General features: G+C 48.7%; 2 protein-coding genes across 4 annotated transcripts in view; one reads left to right on the top strand and one right to left on the bottom strand.

Moving 5' to 3' along the window:
• RETSAT (retinol saturase) overlaps positions 1-6,385 on the bottom strand; it is a 14,380-nt gene extending 7,995 nt beyond the window's left edge. The window contains 6 exon segments of the mRNA XM_035001176.1: positions 1,851-2,045; positions 2,726-2,930; positions 3,438-3,591; positions 3,593-3,674; positions 3,998-4,180; positions 6,172-6,385. Of these exon segments, the coding sequence (XP_034857067.1) occupies positions 1,851-2,045; positions 2,726-2,930; positions 3,438-3,591; positions 3,593-3,674; positions 3,998-4,180; positions 6,172-6,325 (973 nt within the window). The 5' untranslated portion in view covers positions 6,326-6,385.
• Positions 6,386-6,586: 201 nt separating this feature from the next.
• Positions 6,587-21,975, top strand: part of ELMOD3 (ELMO domain containing 3) — a 28,131-nt gene continuing 12,742 nt past the window's right edge. Inside the window, exons 1-9 of one of the 3 annotated variants that reach the window (XM_035001170.1) lie at positions 6,587-6,812; positions 7,428-7,485; positions 8,823-9,109; positions 12,708-12,785; positions 13,259-13,328; positions 17,606-17,674; positions 18,612-18,703; positions 20,100-20,223; positions 20,494-20,616. In XM_035001170.1, coding sequence (XP_034857061.1) covers positions 9,056-9,109; positions 12,708-12,785; positions 13,259-13,328; positions 17,606-17,674; positions 18,612-18,703; positions 20,100-20,223; positions 20,494-20,616 — 610 coding nt within the window. In that variant the 5' untranslated portion in view covers positions 6,587-6,812; positions 7,428-7,485; positions 8,823-9,055. Of the gene's footprint in view, positions 6,813-7,427; positions 7,603-8,822; positions 9,110-12,707; positions 12,786-13,258; positions 13,329-16,387; positions 16,605-17,605; positions 17,675-18,611; positions 18,704-20,099; positions 20,224-20,493; positions 20,617-21,975 lie in introns of those variants that run through there. The other 2 variants (XM_035001171.1, XM_035001172.1) reach the window with 2 other exon arrangements.

The following is a 21,975-nucleotide window of genomic DNA, read 5'->3' as shown; positions in this document are numbered from 1 at the left end:
TCTCTCGCTGTGTCTCTCTCTGTCAAATAAATAAAATATTAAAAAAAAAAAAAAACTGCAAAGCAAATGCAACATCTTCGAGCACTCTCTGCCTATCCCAAGTCGCTCCTGCCCTTACCTTCCCTGGCCCTCTCCCTGTCCCATGGGAGCACCCTTTTCTTTAGTCAAACCTGACAACCTCCACACGAACCCCGACAAAGCTCATGGGCTGACACCCTTCCACTGGAATCCCAGGACCTTCTTCACTGCTGCCAGAGTTCTATTTCCAAAATACTCTGAAAGCCTCTGGCGACACCACAACCTCTGTAAGATAAACTCCAAAGTCATACCGGCCTTCCAAGGTCTGGGCCCTTCTATGTCTCCAGCGTCATCTCTGGCCGCACTCACTAAACTATTAGGGGGCAGCATATGAAACAGCTGATAGTCAACCATTAACTGACCTATAAAAATGGCAGTTTCTGGGGCACCTGGGTGGCTCAGTTGGTTAAGCATCTGACTTGGATCTTGATCTCAGGGTTGTGAGTTTGAGCCCCACGTTGGGCTCCTACTTAAAAAATAAAGAAGGCAATTTCTTAGGGTTCAACCTACTACTTCCAGATGCCTAAAAATACTCAGCTCTTTCATACATCTGTACCTTTGCACATTCTGTTCCCCTTGCCTGGAATAACATCCCAAAGCCTCGGGCTAGCTTCTTCTCACCCTTAATGAGCTGGCTCAAGCACCTCTACCTTCCTTCCTCCATTCAGTAGGTAAAAATAGTTATATTTATATATAAATTATATATGTACCTCTATCTGACACTTTAAATTATATCTCAGTGATCTTCCCTATGAGGCTGGAAACTTCATGAGTTACAGATTTTCTTTATAGCCATCTTAGGTTTTTATCTCCATCTTTTATCATCTAGCACCTGAAAAATACAATATTCTGAACTGATCTAATTAATCTGATCAACCCACCTTGCTTCATGAACCTCTTTCAGCTGTGAGGAGAACTTGCTCTGGACATCAGAGAAAATCTCACACAACTGACAGCCACCTCTCCCTTATCACCCAACAACTTCCTGGTCTCTTCTACACATGCATTCTCAGAGATCACTCCTGGCCTTTTCCCCCTCTTTTTTTTTTTTTTTTTTTTTTTTTTTTTGTGCACTGGGCCATCCACTCCCCTCTTCCTCCTTGCAAGATTCTTCTGGTGAGTTCATTGTCACATCAGCCCTGTTCTCTCAAGCCTCTCTGTGTCTCCTTCCCAGATGCTTCTTTAAGCAGCCCCTAGTCATGGATGGCCTGTTCATTCTGTGTACCAGAGTCCTTCCCTGCATACACCCTCTCACGAATTCACCCACAGTGCAATTTTGACTCTCTGTGCAGGTAGCAGTAAAGACCTGAGCCAGGCTAATGAGATTCTCGGCTCCACCTGCCATTTACAGGTTGAGGGTAGGGCATCTTGCTGGTCTCCACACTGCCGTTTGGAGTGCCCAGGTTACATATTCATTCCATCACTGAACAAATATGTGTTGAGCCTCCATTATGTGCCAGGATCTACAAAGATAACAGAGACACAGCCCCTATATTCAAGGAGGTTATGGATTACTAGATAACTATTTTTACCTACTGAATAAATGATTAAATACTGTCCTTTGGGGGAAGAGTCAATCCTTTATCCTTCCTGCCTCCTTTCTACCTCCAGACTAATCCCTCTCCCCAAGCTCCTGCTCTGGGCAGTTTCAGCCTTGAACTCCCCGTGAGGTCAGTTCTTCCACCTTGTGGCCGCAGTGCTTGATTGTCTCTGCACCCCAGTTCTGTCCCACCCCAGCCCGGGGACCGGGAAGCATGATGCAGGGCTCTCACCACAGGCTTTCCCAGCTGAGTCCAGCAATACACACTGCACAGTGGCACTGGTCAGGACAGCGCCCCCGGCCCGCTGAATCACAGGGATGGTGTGGAAGGCGATTTCACTGGTACCCCCTCGGGGATAAAAGGCCCCTTCTATGTAGTGGTCGACCACCAGAGCATGCATGGAAAAGGCACTGTGGCTGGGGGTCACACGTACGGAAGGAAGGAAGGGGCGAGGAGGCAAGAGCCAACGGCAGCACCATTTAGAAAGGAACACAGTTTCCTGGGCGCCTGGGTGGCTCAGTTGGTTAAGTGACTGCCTTCGGCTCAGGTCATGATCCTGGAGTCCCGGGATCGAGTCCGCATCGGGCTCCCTGCTCAGCAGGGAGTCTGCTTCTCCCTCTGACCCTCCCCCCTCTCGTGTGCTCTCTCTCTCACTCTCTCAAATAAATGAATAAATAAAATCTTTAAAAAAAAAAAGAAAGGAACACAGTTTCCTGTCAAAAAGGACGCAGCCTGAGTCTACCCATCCCAGGATCCAAATGATCCCCAGGGCTAAGGGCAGCCAGAGGGCCTGTTTCCATCCAAACACAGGGCACCTGACAGATCCTGAGGCCAGTGGGAATGTCCTCCCTGCAAAGTGCCATGCTGCCAAGATAAGGGAGGACATTGTTGGTTGAAAAGGAAAACCATCCAGGGCACGGATGAAGGGAAGTTTTACCAGGGAGTCCAGCAGGTAGGTGGCTAGACTTCTCATCCAGAAGTTCCAGCAGGCCTTGGGTATCTACTGCTCCATCTCAGTTAGTCAAGCAGTCTCAGGAAGAAAGACTGAGAGCCAAGAGGGCAACCCCTCCTCCTCCAGGAGCCGCCCAGGACCCAAAGCCAGTACCCACCATAAGTGGGGAAGATGTAGCTCAGCACTGCCCGGAGCTCCGGGGAGGCTGGCAGCTGCCGCAGGACGTCAGCCAGGCTCTGGGTGGACGCACGAAGGAATGGAAAGAACCGGGTGAGCGGCCCACACTTGCTGAGGAGCTGAGCTATGCGCAACGGGAGCATCGTCAACAAGATGGCATGGATGACTCCACGGGACACCACCTGAGGGAAAAAAATGAGCCGTGAGAACAGGTCCCATCTTTAGAATGCTGTAACAGAATCCCCATTCCAACAGCCTGCACCAGCCCAGCACCAGGGCCCAGCACCCCTTAGCCCTGGCAGAACTTGGATTTTTAAAAATCGTTCCCATTCCACATTCAGATAAGTCCTTTTCTCCTTTTCAGTTTCCTGCCCAAATTCCCTTTGAAAAATCCCATCTGATCTCTGAGGAAGTAAAAAAGGGTGTGATCTGACCACATAGGTAGAAGCCAGCGTTGTCAAAAAGGAGAACAGGGTGCCCCCTAGAGGCCAGAGTGAGAGTGGCAGCCGCCGAGTCCAGGCTCCAGAGACAGGGCCCAGCTGGGCACCAAGGCCAACTAGGGGTAAGGGCTGAGTTCAGGGCAAACTTGACTGTTCCTCCCTTCCCGCCGCGCCTCCCAGTCACTCCACCCACGAAGAAGGTCAGCCTTGTCAGGAATAAACAGGGGGTCCTCAGCATGTCCATGTTACCTTAACCAGCTTTACATATTTGTCAATGGCAGCTTCTTCCTGGGGAAACTTCTCCTTGAGGCCCTGAACATAAGCTTTCTCCCCACTGTACATGGGGAACTCCTTTCGGCCATTGGGCCCTTCTAGTACCATGATGTCAAAGGGAGAGGATAGCCCACTCCAGCTGCCCCTCTGTGATCTGATCCAAGACAAAACGGCAAATGCTGTCCTCTTGCATGGACCCAACATAATGGATTCCTATTGGGAGACAGAAAAACAAGGTGTCATAGGGATAAGGGGACTGACCCCTGGAAAGGTGGATAAGGAAGCAAGGTGAAAGAGGTAGTCCTGCCTGGCTGAGTCCATGCCCAGAGGGCGCTGCCCACCCTTTCTGTGGGGAGGAGTTGCAACAGAAACCACCAAATCTCTGCCCAGTTCAGCACCCGGTAAAGTTATGGCTGTCAGGCAAAGACAGTGGTGCCTCCAAAACAACAGAAATGTCCAGGATCCTCCCACAATGGCTGCCCCCAGCCTCCTGAAGATAGAGCCACGCTCCTAAGCCCTTCCCACATAAGCCTTACCTGTGTCAAACTCAACGCCTCTCTGTCCAAAAGTATGACAGCAGCCTCCTGCCTTGCTGTGTTGTTCCAGCACCAGAACTCGCTTGCCAGCTTTGGCCAGAATCGCAGCTGCAGCCAGACCCCCAAAGCCACTGCCAGTCACCACTGCATCCAGCTTCTCAGGCACTTGGCTGGCTGAGAAAGCTACCGCAGAGGGAAGAGATGGAGGGTGAGCTTCTCATGCAGGGGGGGCGAGAGAGCAAAGAGATGGACACCAAGGAAGACTCCGCTAGCTTATACAATGCAAATAAACTCTAGAGAGTTCGGCATGGAGCGACTGACTAAAATAACTCCACCCATTCACCTGGGAAATTCTCAGGACCAGCCAGGCAGATTAAAGACAGCGATTTGGTTTGAGTTGAATTGATGTAATCAAAACCAGTATGTACCTGGAGATTTTCCCTACTATCAAAAAGAGTAGGAATCAGTAAACCACGACACAATCAAAATCAGAAAGCTGACAGTAATACAGGCTGAGAAACTTACGTGTGGATAGAGAGCTAGGAAGGAAAGAAAACGAGGAGATGGGGGACAGAGGAGAGTGTTGTGGGCAGACTGTCGGCTCATGGAACTGTCCATTCACAAGTTGGTTATCTTAGGAAAATACAGGGTCTGTTGGCACGAGTGGAGCAGCCTGGTCCTATGATGGTTCGTCAAGATCCTGAAGCAGAAGCTTGAGCAAGACAGAGCTGAGAAATCATAGTACCACCCCTTCATATCTGGGAAGTCTAGAGGCAGAACTAAGGGGCCAGCACCTAAACAAAATGAAGCCGGACAGCGCATTGTGCTACATGGGCATTTCCAACAAAAAAATCTGTTCTTTAAAGATCACTCGTGAAGAACTGAGATTTGGAATTTTTCAAGCTGCAAAAGAACTTGAAAAACTTTTCAAACACTTTCAGAAAAACCTATAGTGAAAAACACATTTTTTTTTTAAAGATTTTATTTATTTATTTGACAGAAAGAGCACAAGTAGGCACAGCAGCAGACAGAGGGAGAAGCAGGATCCTCGCCGAGCAGAGAGCCCAATGCGGGGCTAGATCCCAGGACCCCGGGATCATGACCTGAGACGAAGGCAGACACGTAACCGACTGAGCCACCCAGGTGCCCCATGAAAAACACATTTTATATCACAACCCAGGTTATAAATAAGTATATAATATAAATACCCGAAACAGAAGTTTCACAATACAATACTTCCCAGAACTATGTATGGTGACTCATATTTTCTATTCTACATTTTGAAATGCAACCCACTAAATCGATTTCATTACTTACTGATAAATCACAACCTGGTTTGAAAAACAGTTACACTAGTCATCTCATTTTTAGAACAACCCAAGATTAGTGGAGTGACTTGTGAATGGTTATGCAGTAAATTAGTGACAGAGTTCAAGCTAAAACCCTGATCTCAGAAGTTCAGACTAACAGTCTTTCCACTTAAGAGTATTGTCTCCGCCTGTGTCACAGGATGTGTCACACAGAATTCTAAAATTTACAAGTAGGAGGGACCTTGGAGATCAAAGAGGGAATCTAATTTTTTTTAAAGCACAACTCTTTCTTTAAACCTTCTGAGGAACCCCAAAATATGTCCTAAAGATGAGTGTGGAGATGCTCTGGCTGGCTAAGGAGCAGCTCTGAGCCTGAGGCATCCTGCTGAGGTTCGCCCAAAGTTTTAGAACCAGGGTTCAACCATATGATTTGGGAGGAAGCATAACTGGTCAAATCACCTGATGGGCAAAATACAATTTCCCACACAGGTTGGAAGAAATGTGCAGGTCCTCCACCCCTCTGAACCATGGGGGAGGGCAAGTGAAAAAGGTAAGGTCCTATAAACCAAATGGGGCGAAGGTCTGTTGTCTATCCTGCTGGTCGAGGACCTTGGCAAAACCATGACTTTGGGATGCAGAGGACGGGACCGCGCCCATGGGGCCACTATGGCCCGGGGCCTGCCAGGGCATAGGTTCTCACCGGTAGCAGACAATAAGGCGGGGCGCCTGCCGGTGCAAGGAAACCCTCCCAACACTTTACATATGGGGAAACTGAGGCCCAGGTAGACAGCAGCTCTCCCTCTTGGAATAGGGATGCAAGCCGCCCAAGTGCAGCCTTGGAGCCTAGGGTCCCTTCCCGCTGACCTCGCTTGAGAACCTTCTTCCTAGCCTCCTTGTCGGTCACCAGCGGCGCGGGGGGACGCCTGACGTCCTCGGAGAAGGGGTTCGGGGAGCTGCCTGCGGACAGCCGCAGGTGCCCTTTGCAGAGGACCGTCAGCAGCAGCAGCGAAAGCCACATGGCGCTGGCGGGGCCCGAGGACGGGGCCCGCTGCCACCGCGCCCAGCCTCTGGGGCAGGGGCTCCGGCTCGCCTCTGAGTCCTTCTGGGCGAGGGTGGGGTGGGCGGGGAGGCGGAGGCAGCCTCGACCACTGATAAGCCAGAACCTTCGGGCCGGGACCGTCCCTCCCGGCGGCTCGTACGGCTCTGGCGGTACTAAGCGCCCGGGCGGCCAGAAGGCGGGGCGCTGGGGGCGGAGAGGCTGCGTGGGGACGCAGTGCGCACGCGCGGGGAGGCGTGGCCGGCGGCCTGAGCCCGACGCGACGGCTCCCGGGTTCTGGGCCGCGGCCAGCGAACCCCTACCTCTGCGGAGCGGGCGTGGGGTGGAGGTGGTCGCCCCCGGCCGAGACGAGGCTGAGAGCTGCAAGCCTGAGAGAGAATCTCGCCCGGCACCCAGGAGGCCAGAGGTGTGGTCTGCGCTCTGCCTTGGGCGCGCCCAATGACCCGAGGCAAGTTGCTTACCTGTTTTTCGCACCAACTGGTGAGGAGGATTCCGTCCGGAACCCACACAGCCCCAGTCTGGCGGGGTACCTTGATGGAGTGAGATTCCTGCTGAGATCCGCCCGTCACAGCCGGCGAGCGCCCGGCCTCGTGCCCCCGGGTGGCCAGTCGTTTTGCCCGAGGCCGCGGCGCTCGCCTGGGATGGCGTTGCCTGCGGCGGGGGCCTGGCGGCGCCCCCAAGCCTCTGCCTGGGTCCTCGTGGCACCTGCCCTCCCTGGGGGCAGTGAGGGGCCGGGGAGCCGCCCAGCGACAAGCCTGATGAAAGGATCAGAGAAGGACTGTCAGACCTACGTGGGCATTTGGTATTTAAAGTATGGACCCAGTGTCTGGATTAAATACCTATTCGGAGAGTTGAAGCTCCAGCAAGAAGTTTGAAAATCATTGTAGCTCCTTGCCTAGAGTGGGTGTACCATACTTAATTTGAAAAAGACCCATTCTTATGGGAAGGCCATTTCTTTGGGCCCAACTATAAGGAACTTGCCTAATGTTGGTGGGCATGACTTCATAACTTCCGTTACTGGCTTATTTGATGGAGTTTTTGCTCTTTTCTTTCTCTATTACAGACAGTAACTGTCCCTGTTGAAGTCCCCAGAGCTCCAGTTGGAACTGAGGCACTAGCAGGTGTGTAAAGTTGGTCATGCTTCTGTGCTGCGTGATTCATTTCGTACACAGAAACAGAAGAGGCTTCCTGAGATCACTGGTACCATCCCTGCCTGTCACCTTCCCAAGGCTGGCTGTGTGAGTTTTGTTATATGGTGTCATGGAGATCAAGGAGGAGGGCAAGGAAAGGGAACCAGATGCTGAGGTCCCAGAGGACACAGTGAGGGAGAGAGCTAGTTCCTGAGGTACCATGACCAAGGTAGGACAGGTACTGTCCTCCCCATTAAATTACAGTGACCCAAATGTCCAGCCCAATAGCCAGGAAGTATTCCTATTCTGGGTGCTTGGAAATCATCCTACCACCTGACAAAGATTCCAGTTTGTTACTGGCAGCCAATTCTTAGGGAATCCAGATCATGTTCCCACAGTCCGGGGCTGACCTCAAAGAGAGGCCACCCTCCTTCCTAAGTTATCCAAGTCTGTGAAATATGGCCATCAGTTGTGTGTGGGCTTTCTGCCCACTTATGATCCAGACTGTTGTAACAGTCATCCATGTTGTACAGTTCCTCCACAATAAATTACGGGCCTGTCCAGCCCTCTTCCCAAGGTGGGCTCGTGGGATGACTGTCTTAGAGTTAGCCAAACTGACTAAACAGCTGCAACATGTGCAATATTGGTGTTCACCAAGGAAGGCTAGGCAATGTGTTGCATTTTGATTCTCTATCATCATAGGAACCAGGCCTAGTATTATAAGCCCCCAGACCCAACCTGTGTCTGAGACCTAAGCAAAGCCTGAGCACTTCAGCTAAGACCACCCACCAGGATGCCACTCATTAGCTTCCTCCCTTTGATAAGCTGCCCCCAGATCCCAGTGACTTCATTGTCCGAACCAGACCTCACCACTAAACAGTGGTGCTGCCGCTGCCTTCTGGACACTGAGGATCCAACCCTCAGACCTCTAGCATCCCCTTCGTTCCATCCAGTGGCATGGAAAGTAAGAATTAGGCATTTGACTAAAGCAGCTGATTTATTTGGAATAAATTTATAGCTGCTTAAAGATTTTTATTTATTTTTAAGATTTATGTATTTATTTTGAGAGAGAGAGAGAACAGGGAGAGGGGTAGAGGGAGGGAGAGAAGCAGACTCTGGCTAAACACGGAGCCCTACTCTACCGGAGACACGATCTCACGAACCTGAGATCATGACCTGAGCTGAAATCAAGAGCGGGGTGCTTAACCTCCTGAGCCACCCAGGTGCCCCTGGATGTTGGCTGTTTTTGACCATTTATCATCCATTCCCATTTTTGCTTAACTGAATGACGAAACTAGTTTTCTTCTGTAATTTTTTTTTTCTTATAGGACTGAGACTTCAGAGACCTCAGGGACTTCTTTCAGTACTCACAGAAACGTCCTAGCCTTGGTGATGGCACATGGGGACTGTTTACTTATTCTTAGTCTGAATGACTGCCAAGAAGGAAGGCAAAGGTAGAGCAGTCGGATCGCTGGCTCTCCCCATACTTCTAATCTCAGACTTTATTAGACTCCTTTCTGAGCCCAAGGACAAAGCTCACTTGAACAAATGACTTTGAGTCATGAATGAAAACTCTTGCTCTTTCCATAATGAGAAAGGATTAAGAGATGGACAGGTAAGCAAGCCCTTCTATTTGAGAAAGAAGGTGTTCGTTTGGGATATATTGTTATTAGTAATAACACAGGATATATCAAGAGAATTTAGAACTTTCAAAATGTTTTGGGAAAACCTTCATTATAATGCTCTTTGTAGGAGAAGCTTCTATTCATATACCTCTGAGTCAGTTGCCTTTGCTAGCAGCTTCTTTTTTTTTTTTTTTAAGATTTTATTTATTTTTTTGAGAGAGAGGTCTAGCACACATGCCTGCACAGGAGGTGGGGAGGGGCAGAGGGCGAGGGAGATGAAGAAGCAGACTCCCTGCTGAGCAGAGGTTTGATCCCAGGACCCCGAAATCATGACGCAAGCCAGAGACAGCTGCTTAACAGATTGAGCCACACAGGTGCCCCTTCTTTTTTTTTTTTTTTTTTTTAAGTTTATTCATTTAAGTAATCTCTACACCCAATGTGGGGCTCAAACTCATGACCCCGAGATCAAGAGTCACATACTGTTCGGACTGAGCCAGCCAGATGCCCCACTAGTAGCTTATTTTCTAAGTGAGTCATGGGATTTTTGTTTCGGATTTACTTGGGTGAGAGGAGAATGTCAATGAGGAATCCCCCAAGATATTTTTAATTTATCAATTTGGACTGTTTACCTTATTGACCCTTGTCAAACACATGCTTTGGCTCGATTATCCTCAGGACTCTGGGTCCAATGTGATATGTCTTTGTGTGAGCCTGGCAGCTAACCCTACCTTCCTTGCCTTTCTCCCTACCTGGTCCACAAGTGGTCTTAATGGAGCTTGTGGGACAAAGCCTTTGCTTTGGGAGCCCAGGGAGGTTTTCTTCACTGTACTAAGACAGGTGAACTGTTCTTCCAGGAGAGAAGTCTTCGGCCACTGGAGGGGACTGAATTGGAGAGGGAAAGGAAGGATGGAATGAATCATAAGCACACAGACCCCTGCAGGGAGTTGTTCAGCATAGTGAATCATCAGAATTTTTTTTTTTTAAAGATTTTATTTATTTATTTGGCAGAGAGAGACACAGCGAGAGAGGAAACGCAAGCAGGGGCAGTGGGAGAGGGAGAAGCAGGCTTCCCGCGGATCAAGGAACCCGATGCGGGGCTTGATCCCAGGACCCTGGGATCATGACCTGAGCCGAAGGCAGACGCTTAACGACTGAGCCACCCAGGCGCCCCGAATCATCAGAATTTTTGAGAACATATTTTGTGCCTCGTACTGTGCTAATGGGTGTCAGAAATAGAAGTGTAAAAGAAATTTCCTCCACTCAAAGCCACAGGGTCTGATTTAAAGATAGGCTGCATTGGGGGAAGTGAAAACTCTAGGGCCATTTTGATTGACGGTGCAGTTTCAGCACAGTCACAAAAAAGAAGTGGAGTCACAAGACTTATTACTTGCAGATCCCAGAAACATGGCAGGGGTGAGTGTGTGGAGGGGGCAATGAGCCAAGGTAGGGGCAGTCCTCAGTCCCAGATCACGAGCAAGCACAAGATAGGGAGTAGAGGAACAAGCACCCCTATTACTTATAAGGGGGAGGTCACTAGCTTTTCTCAGGCTCGACTCTTAAGTGATTATTTTAAAAGGTGCCCCAGGAAAAGCAAGGCAGGACCTCGTGGCAAGAATCCTAAGCTCAGGTGCTTATCTAAATGTCCAGGTTCTGGCTGTGAGCAGGGTTGTCGTACTGTAAACGTAGGAAGCAACTCCGAATAGCTGTTTTCTTGTCACATAGGACTCTTGCAGAGGGACTTGTCCTCCCCGCCGAAGGGCTGGCTGTAGGACTGAGAAGGGAAGAGACCCTTGTAGCCCCAGTGGGGAAGGCAGGCCACCTTGAGGAGGCAGAAGGGGTGGTGGTAGGGGTGTCTTCCGGAGGAAGACCACATGACCCAAGGGATGGAGGTGAGAGGATCTGCAGCAAGTGTGTTCTCTGGACTGAAGTGGGAAATAGTCGTGAGGAGGCATCACGAGGCCAACAGTGGAGGAGTTTGCTCAGCTGTGCCATGTTCAGGCATTCATTCTTGTGTCCTGGTCATAAAGAAATCAAAGCTCTGTTTAAGGAGTAAGAGTTGGCAAAAATGTGTAAGAGGGATTAGAGTAACAGGATCAGCTGGGATTCTGGGGCCTTGACGTAGCACTGATTTTTTTATTAGTTATTTTACTTAGTTTTTTCCTCTTATTTATTTTATTTTACTTCTTAAGATTTATTTATTTGTCAGAGAGAGAGAAAGTGAGAGCACAGGCAGGGGGAGCAGCAGAGGGAGAAGCAGGCTCCCCAATGAGCAGGGAGCCCGATGTAGGACTGGATCTCAGGACTCCAGAATCATGACCTGCACCCAAGGCAGACGCTTAACCCACTGAGCCACCCAGGTGCCCCTCCTCTTATTTATTTTAGAGCAAATAATACATTCACATGGTTCAGAATCCAAAAAGCAGGGAGGATGTACCTATAGTGAAAAACTGCCTTCTCTTGTCCCCTAGCCACCCAGTTTTCTTCTGGAGGCAAAATCACTGCTTCCTTGGGTATAAGTCTAGAAATAGTCTCGGCAGAGACAAGCAAATATATTTGTGTGTTTTCTAAAAATATAAATGGTAACATACTGTATATACTTTGCCCTTTGCTTTTTCCACTTAATATATCATGTGGAGTGTTCCATATTGTCCATAAAACACTTTCTTATTCTTCTTTATGGCTAGATCGGAGCTCATTGAGTTAATATGCTTTTATTTGTGAAACTAGTCCATTAGTGGGCATTCGGGGTTTTTCTAGCCTTTTGCTATGACAAACAGTTCCACCACGAATGACGCTCTAAGCATGTCCTTTTGCACACGGATGAGTATATCTGTTGGATAAGTTTCTAGAATGCAGTTGCAGGCCCAAAATGGACAAAGCATGTACAATTTTGTCAGATATTGTCAAGCTGTAGCGGTGGGAACAATTTACCCTTCAGTGTGTTACAACACTTGGTTTTCTAGCCAACACAGTGTGTTATCACTCTTTTGAAATTTGCTCATATGATAAGTGACAAATATTATCTCGGACTAGTTTTATTTGAACATCTCTTATTACAAGTAAGGTTGAGCATTTTTTATTTGTTTCAGAGCATTGCATGTTTCCTTGTCTGTAAGCTGTCCATATCCATGCCCATTTTTCTACTGGGCTGGGTTTCTTTTCCTGACTGACTTGTAGGATTTTTTTAAACACATTAGGAAAATTAGTCCTGTATTGGTAATCTGAATTGCAAAAGTTGGTCAAGTGGTTTTGTTTTGTTTGTGTTTTTAAAGTTGGTAAGTGGTTTTTTTAAAGCTCTAAAGCTGAACAGAAAGGCCAAAAGTAAGGAAACTGCCTCCCTAAACTTACTCAGAGTCCTGAGACCTTTTACGGAGCCAAAAAATCTGAGATAATATTAACTAAGCTTTTTGCAGTTTCTCTTAAGACTAGATTAAGCAGAAGTTTTCCCTTACAGTAGTCCTTACAGTTGAGTTCTCGGGAGTTCATCCATTTGTGTGTGTGTGGTATTGGGAAAAGGTGTGACATTTAAGCTGTCAACTTTGGAGGACTGATATGTGCCCAAGAATCTGACCCTGCTTTGTCTTATAGGTTGAAAGTGTGTGTGCTGCGTATCCTCCACCATATGACAAGGACACCAGTGCTCTTCGGGCTCTCAGAGGAATACCTGTACATGTCACCCACACCCCAGTACCTCCCACCCATACAAGCTTTTGTTGCATGCTGCTCTGTGGGGCCAGGCACCAGGGACTCAGGACAGCAGAGACCCTGCTTCCAGGAGCTCACACTTGGGGGCGGAGTTGTGGGGCACAAACTTGCAAAACAACCTCTAGCTAGTAAGATAATTGCTCCAGGGAAGCAGAATACAAAGTGCAGTGGGAATACCAAAGGCACACCACAGTCTCAGTTGAGTTGTGTGAATTTTTGTTTATTCTTCAAGGAAAGCATATGCTTGTCCCCACGTCACGTGACTTGTACATGATAGTTGGAGTTTTCCACGTGCCTCTCTTTAAGATGGACTTTAATCAACCCATCCTTCTGACCTCCAGTTCCAAAGACATTCTCTTCTGTGGGTGGGGCATGTTTGTGTGGATGGGAGGGTATGGATTCACCCTCACACTAAAGGTCAGCTGCCCCTACAGATCTCAGAGTTGAAGAACCATGGCATCCTCCGGGCCCTGACAGCAGAAGCAAATGGATGGGAGCCACGTGGTAAGGTCCCCTTCAGCACCCTAGGAGCCTGGGTGGGAACCAAGTTAGAGGTCCCCGTGGTCTACTTTTCATCATTTGAATTTCTCTCAGTACTTGTCCTATAGAATTTTACGGATTTATCATTCTTCAAGGAAAATTAGAATCAACACTGGATTAGAAGTCAAAAGACTTGAGTCCTAATCTAGCACTCAAAGCAGCTTATTACGTGCCTTGCGCAAATCATATCATCTCCATATCTGCTGTGGAGGTTGATCAATGCCTTCTCTGTCCTCAAAGGGATATTGCGACAATGATACGAGACAGTGTATGTGAAAAGGCTTTGAAAAAGTATCCTATTTTATCTGCTTTACATGATTCTTTTGTATACTTTGTTTAAAGTTCATTTCACTTGCTGATTTATGACACAGAAAGGCCCACTCACCAGGTGAGAAACACCTAGAGTCCCATATCTCTGGTTTAAATCCTGCCTCTTTCACCCACCAGCTGTATGACCTTGAGCAAGTTTCTTAACCTGCTAACCCTTACTTACTTCATCTGTAAAACAGAAAGTGAGTCAGAACCTGTGTGATGGGAATTGTGTAAGGACTATATGAGCTCAGGTGAAGTGCTTAGAGCACAGATTATAAATCTATAACGAGTGCTCATTGCTATGTATTGTTATCTTGAAATTCTGCAAACTGAAAATGTAATCTCCACAAATATGGGGCTTGTTAAAAATATTCTAATGTAGAAAAATTATTTGGAGATCTGTGAAGTTTCTTCTAATAGATTTTTATCTTTGTGTGGTGACAAACCTAACATTTATTAGAGATTTTGCCTTAAATGCCAAAATATTTTATATTTCAGTACAAGTAGCATTTATGTGCCAGATTTTTTTTTAAAGATTTATTTACTTATTTATTTGAGAGAGAGAAAGCAGGGGGGAGGGGCAGAGGGAGAGGGAGAGTCTCAAGCAGACTCCGAGATGAGCACTTGCTGAGCCCATGGAAAGCTCAATCTCACAACCCTGAGATAAGCCGAAGTCAGAGGCTTAACCGACTGAGCCACCCAGGCGCCCCTGTGCCACATATTTTTAGTCGTATTAAACAGTTACAGTTTTCTTCCAGATTGTTCTCAGCTCATTTAAATTGATAGGCTTATGAGGCACCTGGCTGGCTCAATTGGTGGAGCATACAACTCTTGATCTTGGGTTGTGAGTTCGAGCCCCACATTGGAGATTACTTTAAAAAAATAAAATCTTTAAAACGGGCGCCTGGGTGGCTCGTTAGTTAATCGTCTGCCTTCGGCTCAGGTCATGGTCTCAGGGTCCTGGGATCGAGCCCTGTGCCAGGCTCCCGGCTCAGCGGAGAGTCTGCTTCTCCTTCTTCCTCTGCCCCTCCCCCCTGCTTGAGGTCTCCCTCTCTCCCTCTCTCAAATAAATAAATAAAATCTTTAAAAATAATTAAATAAACGGGGCTCCTGGGTGGTGCAGTGGGTTGAGCATTGGACTCTTGGTTTCTGCTCAGGTCATGATCTCAGGGTCGTGAGATTGGGCTCCGTGCTCTGCACAGAGGTCTGCTTAAGACTGTCTTTCCCTCTCCCCCTCAAATAAATAAATGTTTAAAAATAAAATAAATAGGTAGGTAGGTAGGTAGATAGATAGACAGGCTTACTAATTCAGTGATACTGTTCCCTATATGGTTAAGTGGAAGAGAGCCCAAATGAAGGCAGTTGAAAAAGGAAGAAAGGTAGGGAACTGTGCTAATGTGAACTTCAATTGCTATCCTGAAGATTTGTGCTTTGCCTCCATTTTCTTCTGTTGGGGGAAATTAGTATTTATGTCAGGATCATCTTTAGATGAGGAGGAATCTCCCTGGCTCCAAGAGGAAAGGGAAGAAGTGCTCTTTTTATGCCTTGGACACTTGTCTCCAGTTTTTAGGGACCAGATTGCAACCGCTAGTTGAAACTTGTACTTTGTGTTGACTAACCTACAGTCACAGCAGATTCCCAGGTGCAGGTGAGGTTTCTGCTCCTGGCTCACAGCCTTCTGCCAAGTTGTTTGTAGGTGAAAGGTTGAGAGGTGCCTGGGTGGCTGAGTCAGTTAAGTGGCCAACTCTTTTTTTTTTTAAGATTTTATTTATTTATTTGACAGAGAGAGGCACAGCGAGAGAGGGAACACAAGCAGGGGCAGAGGGAGAGGGAGAAGCAGGCTTCCCGCTGAGCAGGGAGCCCGATGTGGGGCTCGATCCCAGGACCCTGGGATCATGACCTGAGCCGAAGGCAGACGCTTAACGACTGAGCCACCCAGGTGCCCCAAGTGGCCAACTCTTGATTTCGGCTCAGGTCATGATCTCAGGGTTGTGAGATGGAACCCCGCCTCGGGCTCCGCGCTCAGCGGGGAGTCTGCTTGAGATTCTCTCTCTCCCTCTTCCTCTGCTCCTCCCCCTGCTCAGGCTCTCATTCTCTCTCTCTAATAAATAAATAAATCTTTTAAAAGGAAAAGAGGGGCACCTGGGTGGCTCATTTGGTTAAGCATCTGACTTCAGCTCAGGGTTCTGGGATCGAGTCCTGCAAGGAGCTCTTGCTCAGCAGGAAGTCTGCTTCTCCCTCTCCCTCTGCCCCTCCCCCTGCTCATGCTCTCTCTCTCTCTCTCCTCTCTCAAATAAATGAAATCTTTAAAGACAAAAAAAGTTTGACCAAGTTGCTTGAAACGAGGCCCTGCAGGGTGAAGAGTCCGTGAAGCCGGGCGTCAGTGAGGGTGAGGGGTGACACAGCCCTTGTCAGCACCTTAAGAGCAGTCCCTGCTGCCGCCCCACTCTCTTCTTCGTTCAGCCGCTTTCTCCCTCTTCATCTCCCAGGGGCCAGCATGCTGGATGGAAGTTTTATTCTCTTCACCCAAGGCCAAGCCGTCTGTATCCCGGTGAAGTTATCTAGCTTGGAAGCCCTGAGGCTCGGGGTCTCGGTCCACCCCAGATGGGGCTGGCAAGATTGAATTTCCCAGAAGTCCAGACCCATGTCACCTGCTGCCACTACCCTCTGCCCTGCTGGACCCGAACCCAGGCCTGTGTCAGTGACGCTAGCTAACACGTACCGAGTACTGACTGTGGGTCATATACCCCTCTCCCCGCCCTCCCTCGCCCCTAGAAGCTGAAGAGTTGCACTGTCCTCCAGCAGTCCCATGAGTGATGACACGGGGTACAGTGTCATCTGTGTGCAGCTGGGGAGTGTGGACAGGAAGTGCTCGCCAGCAGTTTGGCTCTGGAGTTGCTCTCAGCAGCTTTCTCTGCCTCAGTTTCTGTTAGTGTTTTGAGTTTCTGGTAGTATTTTATTTTATTTTATTTACAACTATACTTTCAAAACAGGTCATTGCCCTGCGATATCCTCAGTCAAGACTGCATGGCCAAGAGGAGCTGCCCTCTCACTCTTACCACTGGGGCTGGAGGCTGGAGGGGTCACGATTTGGGATCTTGGACTGAAGTTTCTCCGTTTTCTCCATGTTGTGTTAATTTCCTCTCTAGCAAATGGGAAAAGCCAGCAGCAGGGCGTACCGCCAGCAGTCCGGGTTGGAGTGACAGTTGTGGTTTGGAGAAAGGGCTATGTGGTGGCTACAGAGAACCTGTCTCACTGCTTTTTCTCTCCTGCTCCCCCCCCCCCCCCCCCCCGTTTCCGGTGCTTTCATTCATTAGCAGACATCTGCTGAACACCTGTCCTGTGTGGAGCATTGCGCTAGGTTCTGGAGAACGCTGTCCTCAGGTGGCTCCCAGTGTAGTGGGAGAGACAGTCACGACACTGAGGAGCCTGAGTATCAGGGGTTCACAGAGGCCCACTGGCTCCCTCTGCAAACTTAATGAAGTCAGGGAAGGTGGCTGGCTGAGGGTGATGTCAGAGTTCCCTGAAGGATGAGGAACAAGAGCAGCACAGGGGTTGGGACCAGAAGGTGCAGGCACCTGGGGTGACTGCAGGGGGAGAGCTGTCTGAGCAAAGGCACAGAAACTGGGAGGGGCTAAGGAAGTTCTGGGAGTTCTGGATGCCCTAGAGCACAGCTACGGGTGGAAGAAAGATCCAAACTGTGAAAGTATTCAGATGCTGTGCTGAAGAGTTTGGGTTTTATCTGGAGAGTTATGGAGAATCCCTGGAGGGTTTTGAGTAGGGTTGACATCAGATCTGCTCACTCTGGCAGCCTTGTGGAGAGGGTATCTGAGGGCATCGGGACCCAGGGTGGACAGACAAGGCTGGGGCTGCAGCAGCGATCCGGACGTCCCTGGGTCTCAGAGGGTCTCCTTTTCTCACTCTTGCAGTTGTGAGTGCGGAGGTGCTCAGAGCCCAAGAAGAATGGGAAGCTGTGGACAACATCCGAACAGAGACAGGTAACTGCAGGAATGGCACTGTGCTGCTAAGAAAGGCACCATCCATGTGTGGCTAAAGTTTCTGTGACCCTGGGATTAGAATTCCTGAGAGTTCTCATTTTAGCTCCCTGACATAGAATAAAATATCTTTCCAAATCCACCTCTGGAGGAAATGGGAATGAACGCCATGGGAAAAGGGCTGCCACGTGCTCAGACCTGAGAGAAGACAGGGAGGACCTTGGTCAGGGTCTGCTTCCGCAGGGTGATGAGGTTGAGCAGAAGGATGGAGGCAGGCAGCCAGGGAGAACAGGTTGTTCACCGTACAAGGAAGTCTCTGGAGATAGGGGCTGAAGCCATGCTAGAAGGCTCTGAGGGCTGGGTAAAAATTCTCACTCCCTTTTCTGACAGGTTTGGACGGAGCTATGGGAGGGTAGAGCTCGGACCCATATCTAGCTTGAGCTCTACTTGGGCTCCTGGAAAGTCATTACGGTGGACTGTGTCAGTCATCCCCGAAATTGCTGATAACGTTCATTCCCTGTGGACTGTACCAGAAGATGGAGAGGGGGTCATCCATATACAGGGTGTGAGAAAGGGCAAAGTGGAAGTGAGGAAAGGCCCCTAAACAGACCTTGGCATGCTCCCACATGGGGACCTACTCCAGGCAGTGACTTGCCTCCTCACAGATGAGTGGAATGGGACCCCCTGCCGGGCAGATCTGTCCCTACTCACTGCAGAGGTTGACCTAGCAAGCCTCTGAACAGCCCGGTCTACGAAGGGGCCTGGCCCAGCAGAGAATGCCAGCCCCTTAAAGAAGAGTGGTTTGAGCTGTAGATATCTGATGCCTGCCACTGAAAGCCAGTGTCTGGCTTAGAGGTGACAACCCGAAGGCCCTCAGTAAATGTTCGCTGACAGAATGACCACCGTTACAAGTCTGAGAGTGTCTTCCCTTTTGCCACAGGGAACCAGGCCAGCGCAGACCAGCCTGGGCAGCTGATCTCCTTCAGTGAGGCTCTGCAGCATTTCCAGACCGTGGACCTCTCTTCCTTCAAGGTGTGGAAGTAGGGAGGTTTGGGGTCTCAGGCAAAACACCTTCTTCCCAGGAGCCAGGTTTCTATCCCACCAGCCTAGGGCACTGGGCAAGCAAGGTGGAAGCTTCCAGTTGAAGACCTTACCTCATCTAAGAAATCTTGGAGCCCAGAATCAGCAGTAGCCAAGGACCCAGGCTTCATGCAGGACCCCAGTGGCCTTTTTGGGACTGTGTCCCCAGAGCTCTTGGTGGCCCTGCCATACACAGGTCTGTGTAGCTGCTCCCTCCTCTTCCATCTTAGGGATGGGGAGGTCTGGAATCAAATGCTAGACAGTTCCTTAGGGAAGCAAGGCATTCTGTCTAGAAAGCTGAGTAAGTCATGGCCATTCACTCTTCCATTCCTTCAGGGAACCAGAAATTATTTGGGGATTTTAAAAACATGTGGGGTTGGAAAAAGAAGAAACATTGAGGAGAATAAAAGCTGGTGGGCTTTCTGGGGCATCTTGAATGACTAAGAGTAGTTTTAGAAGATTGTGATTTCAGATCTTCAACCTAAAACCTGGTTCATGGGTGATTTATGGGACTCAGAGGGCCAGAAGCTACCAAAATCAGAATATTCTAAGATCTGCAGCAGTGGCCCTTGAGCAATAAGTCAGCATGACCTGGTTTAAGAGGTGCCCTTGTGGTATGGACAGAATGCTCCAGCAAACCCTCAGGTATCCAGCTCCAAAAAGTCCCCACTAACCTCCCCTCCTCACTGGCTCTCTCACCCTGGAAGTTGAGAGGACTGCTAGGCTTTATCATTTATGCCCTCTGCAGAGAGAGAGAGACCTGCAAAAGGTAAAGCAGCCCTGCTGGGAAACCTGACCTGGCTTTGTCAGACCAAGCAGGGGTCCCCATGCCAGCCATCTCTGGCAGTCAGTGGGAAGTAGCTCTGGAGAAGCCCAAAGGAGCAAATGCGGACAACGGGCTAATAATGCCTATACTTGGGGACATCTCTTTTCTTTTCTTTTTTAAGATTTTATTTATTTATTAAAGAGAGAGCAGGAGCGGGGAGGGGGGAGCAGAGGGAGAGGGAGAAGCAGACTCCCGCTGAGCAGGGAGCTGGACGTGGGGCTCGATCCCAGGACCCCGAGATCATGACCTGAGCTGACGGCAGACGCTTAACCAGCTGAGCCACCCAGGCGCCCTGGGGACATCTCTTCTACTTACAAAAGTCCTGGGACCCAGCAGAGCCTGTCTCTAGAGATGGAGCAGGTGCTTCACAGTTCCTGCCCCCTTCCAAGGCCCAGAGACCAGCCAGTTAGTTGGCGGAGCTACTTCTTTCTGCAAGAACAGTCCCTGTACTGCCCCTGATGGTAAGTTCATTAGAGCAGGTGAACCCAGGCCTCTGCCCATTGCCTGCATCTTCCTCCCCAGAAAAGAATCCAGCCAACTATTCGAAGGACGGGGCTCGCCGCCTTCCGGCACTGCCTCTTCGGGCCTCCGAAGCTCCACCAGGGTCTCCGAGAAGAAAGGGACTTGGTCCTGACCATTGCTCAGTGTGAGTGCACAGGTGCTGCCCCGAGGCAGATGCTGCGTATGTGGTCAAGCAGAGAGCACTGTTTGCCCTCCTGTTGCGGAGGCTAAGCCAGAGGTCTTGCATGTACCGTGCTGGCAGGGAGAGCGGGAGCCACGGGGTGAAAATGTAGGAGAACACAGTCTCTTGAGTACAATCCAGATCTATCTTGTCTGAACCATTCTCTGAGAAACACTCAGTCCCCCCCTGAGGGGCAGGCAGTCCGACAGAGAGTGGGGATGTGTTTTCGGGCAGGTGGCCTGGATAGCCAAGACCCAGTGCATTGCCAAGTCCTCCAGACTATCTACAAGAAACTGACTGGCTCCAAGTTTGACTGTGCCCTCCACGGAGACCACTGGGAAGATCTGGGCTTTCAGGGTAAGAGACAGCAGTTGTTCATCTTTTTTTCTTTGACCCCTGAATCCAGGACTAGAATGAGAGCCCAGATAGTCCTCTTCCTGTCGTGCTAGCGCCCTGAGGTAGGATATCCAGGGGAGAGGGTACAGGAAATGCAAAGGCCCTGAGGTGAGCATGTTTATCATGCTTGAGAAATAGCGAGGAGTGTGGCTGAAGTGGAAAGGTCCCTTGTGGCCTTATACAGGCCATTGTCGACATTTACTCTAAGAGAGATGGAAAGCATCAGAGTGATAGGATTTGGTTTTTTCTTTTTTTCTCTTTCCTTTTAACACAGATGAAAATTTTGCTTTATACGGTTTTATTTTTTGAGTGAAACAAAATTATTTCAGCTGTCTTTGGATTATGTTACTCTTTTTTCAAAATCATATCAAGTTACATTTACGTGGAATAGGAAAATGTCCTCATTTGAAAAGGAAATTTTCTGTATCCATAATTAATTGGTCCATTGGTATTGACAACATGTTTAAGTCCCTCATCTATAATATAATTATCTTATTTTCCTCCATATGCAATGAGAATCATGTCAGTGTTACGATTTTTGTTTCAACCTTCAAACAATTTAGAAAACTCAAGAGGAGGAGCAAAGTCAGCTGTATTTACCCATATGCTTACTCTTTCCACTGTTCTGTTTTCCTTTCTTATTAGTCCAAGATTTCTCCTTTTATCATTTCCTTTCATTTTCAAGAACTTCCTTTAAGCATTTTCTAAAGTAGGTCTGCTGGTGATAAATTCTCTTGGTTTCCCTTCATCTAAGGAAATCTTGATTTCCCCTTCACTCCTCAAGGATCGTTTCTCTGGACAGAGAATTCCAGGTTGACAGTTTTTTTCTTGCAGCTCTTGCAAACTGTGCTACTTGCTTCTGGCCCCCATGAGAAAGCTTCTGTCATTTCATTCTTTCTCCCTGAGAGGCAAGGAGTTGTTTCTCCCTCTCTGCTTTCAAGATCTTTTAGAGTTTGCAGGAGTTTGACTGTGTTGTGTCTTAGTGTGGATTTCTTTGGGCTTACCCTACTGGGTTTGCTCAGCTTCTTGAATCTGTAGGTTTAATGTCATTTGCCAAATATGGTCTATCTTCAGCCGTTATTACTTCACGTGCCTTTTTTCCTTAATTCCAGTGTAGTTCACATACAATGTTATATTAGTTTCATGTGACTAATATAGTGATTGAGTAATTCCATACATCACCTAGTGCTCATCAAGATAAGTGTACTCTTAGCCCTTCACCTGTTCACCCATCTCCCCATCTGCCTCCCCTCTGGTAACCATCTGTTCTCTATAGTTAAGAATCTGGGTGTTTTGTTTGTCTCTTTTTTTTTTTCCCAT

The sequence above is a fragment of the Mirounga leonina genome, unplaced genomic scaffold, assembly GCF_011800145.1.
Source record: "Mirounga leonina isolate KUSES-001 unplaced genomic scaffold, KU_Mleo_1.0 Mir_125, whole genome shotgun sequence".
NCBI lineage: Eukaryota > Metazoa > Chordata > Mammalia > Carnivora > Phocidae > Mirounga > Mirounga leonina.
This window is presented reverse-complemented; position numbering and strand designations above follow the sequence as displayed.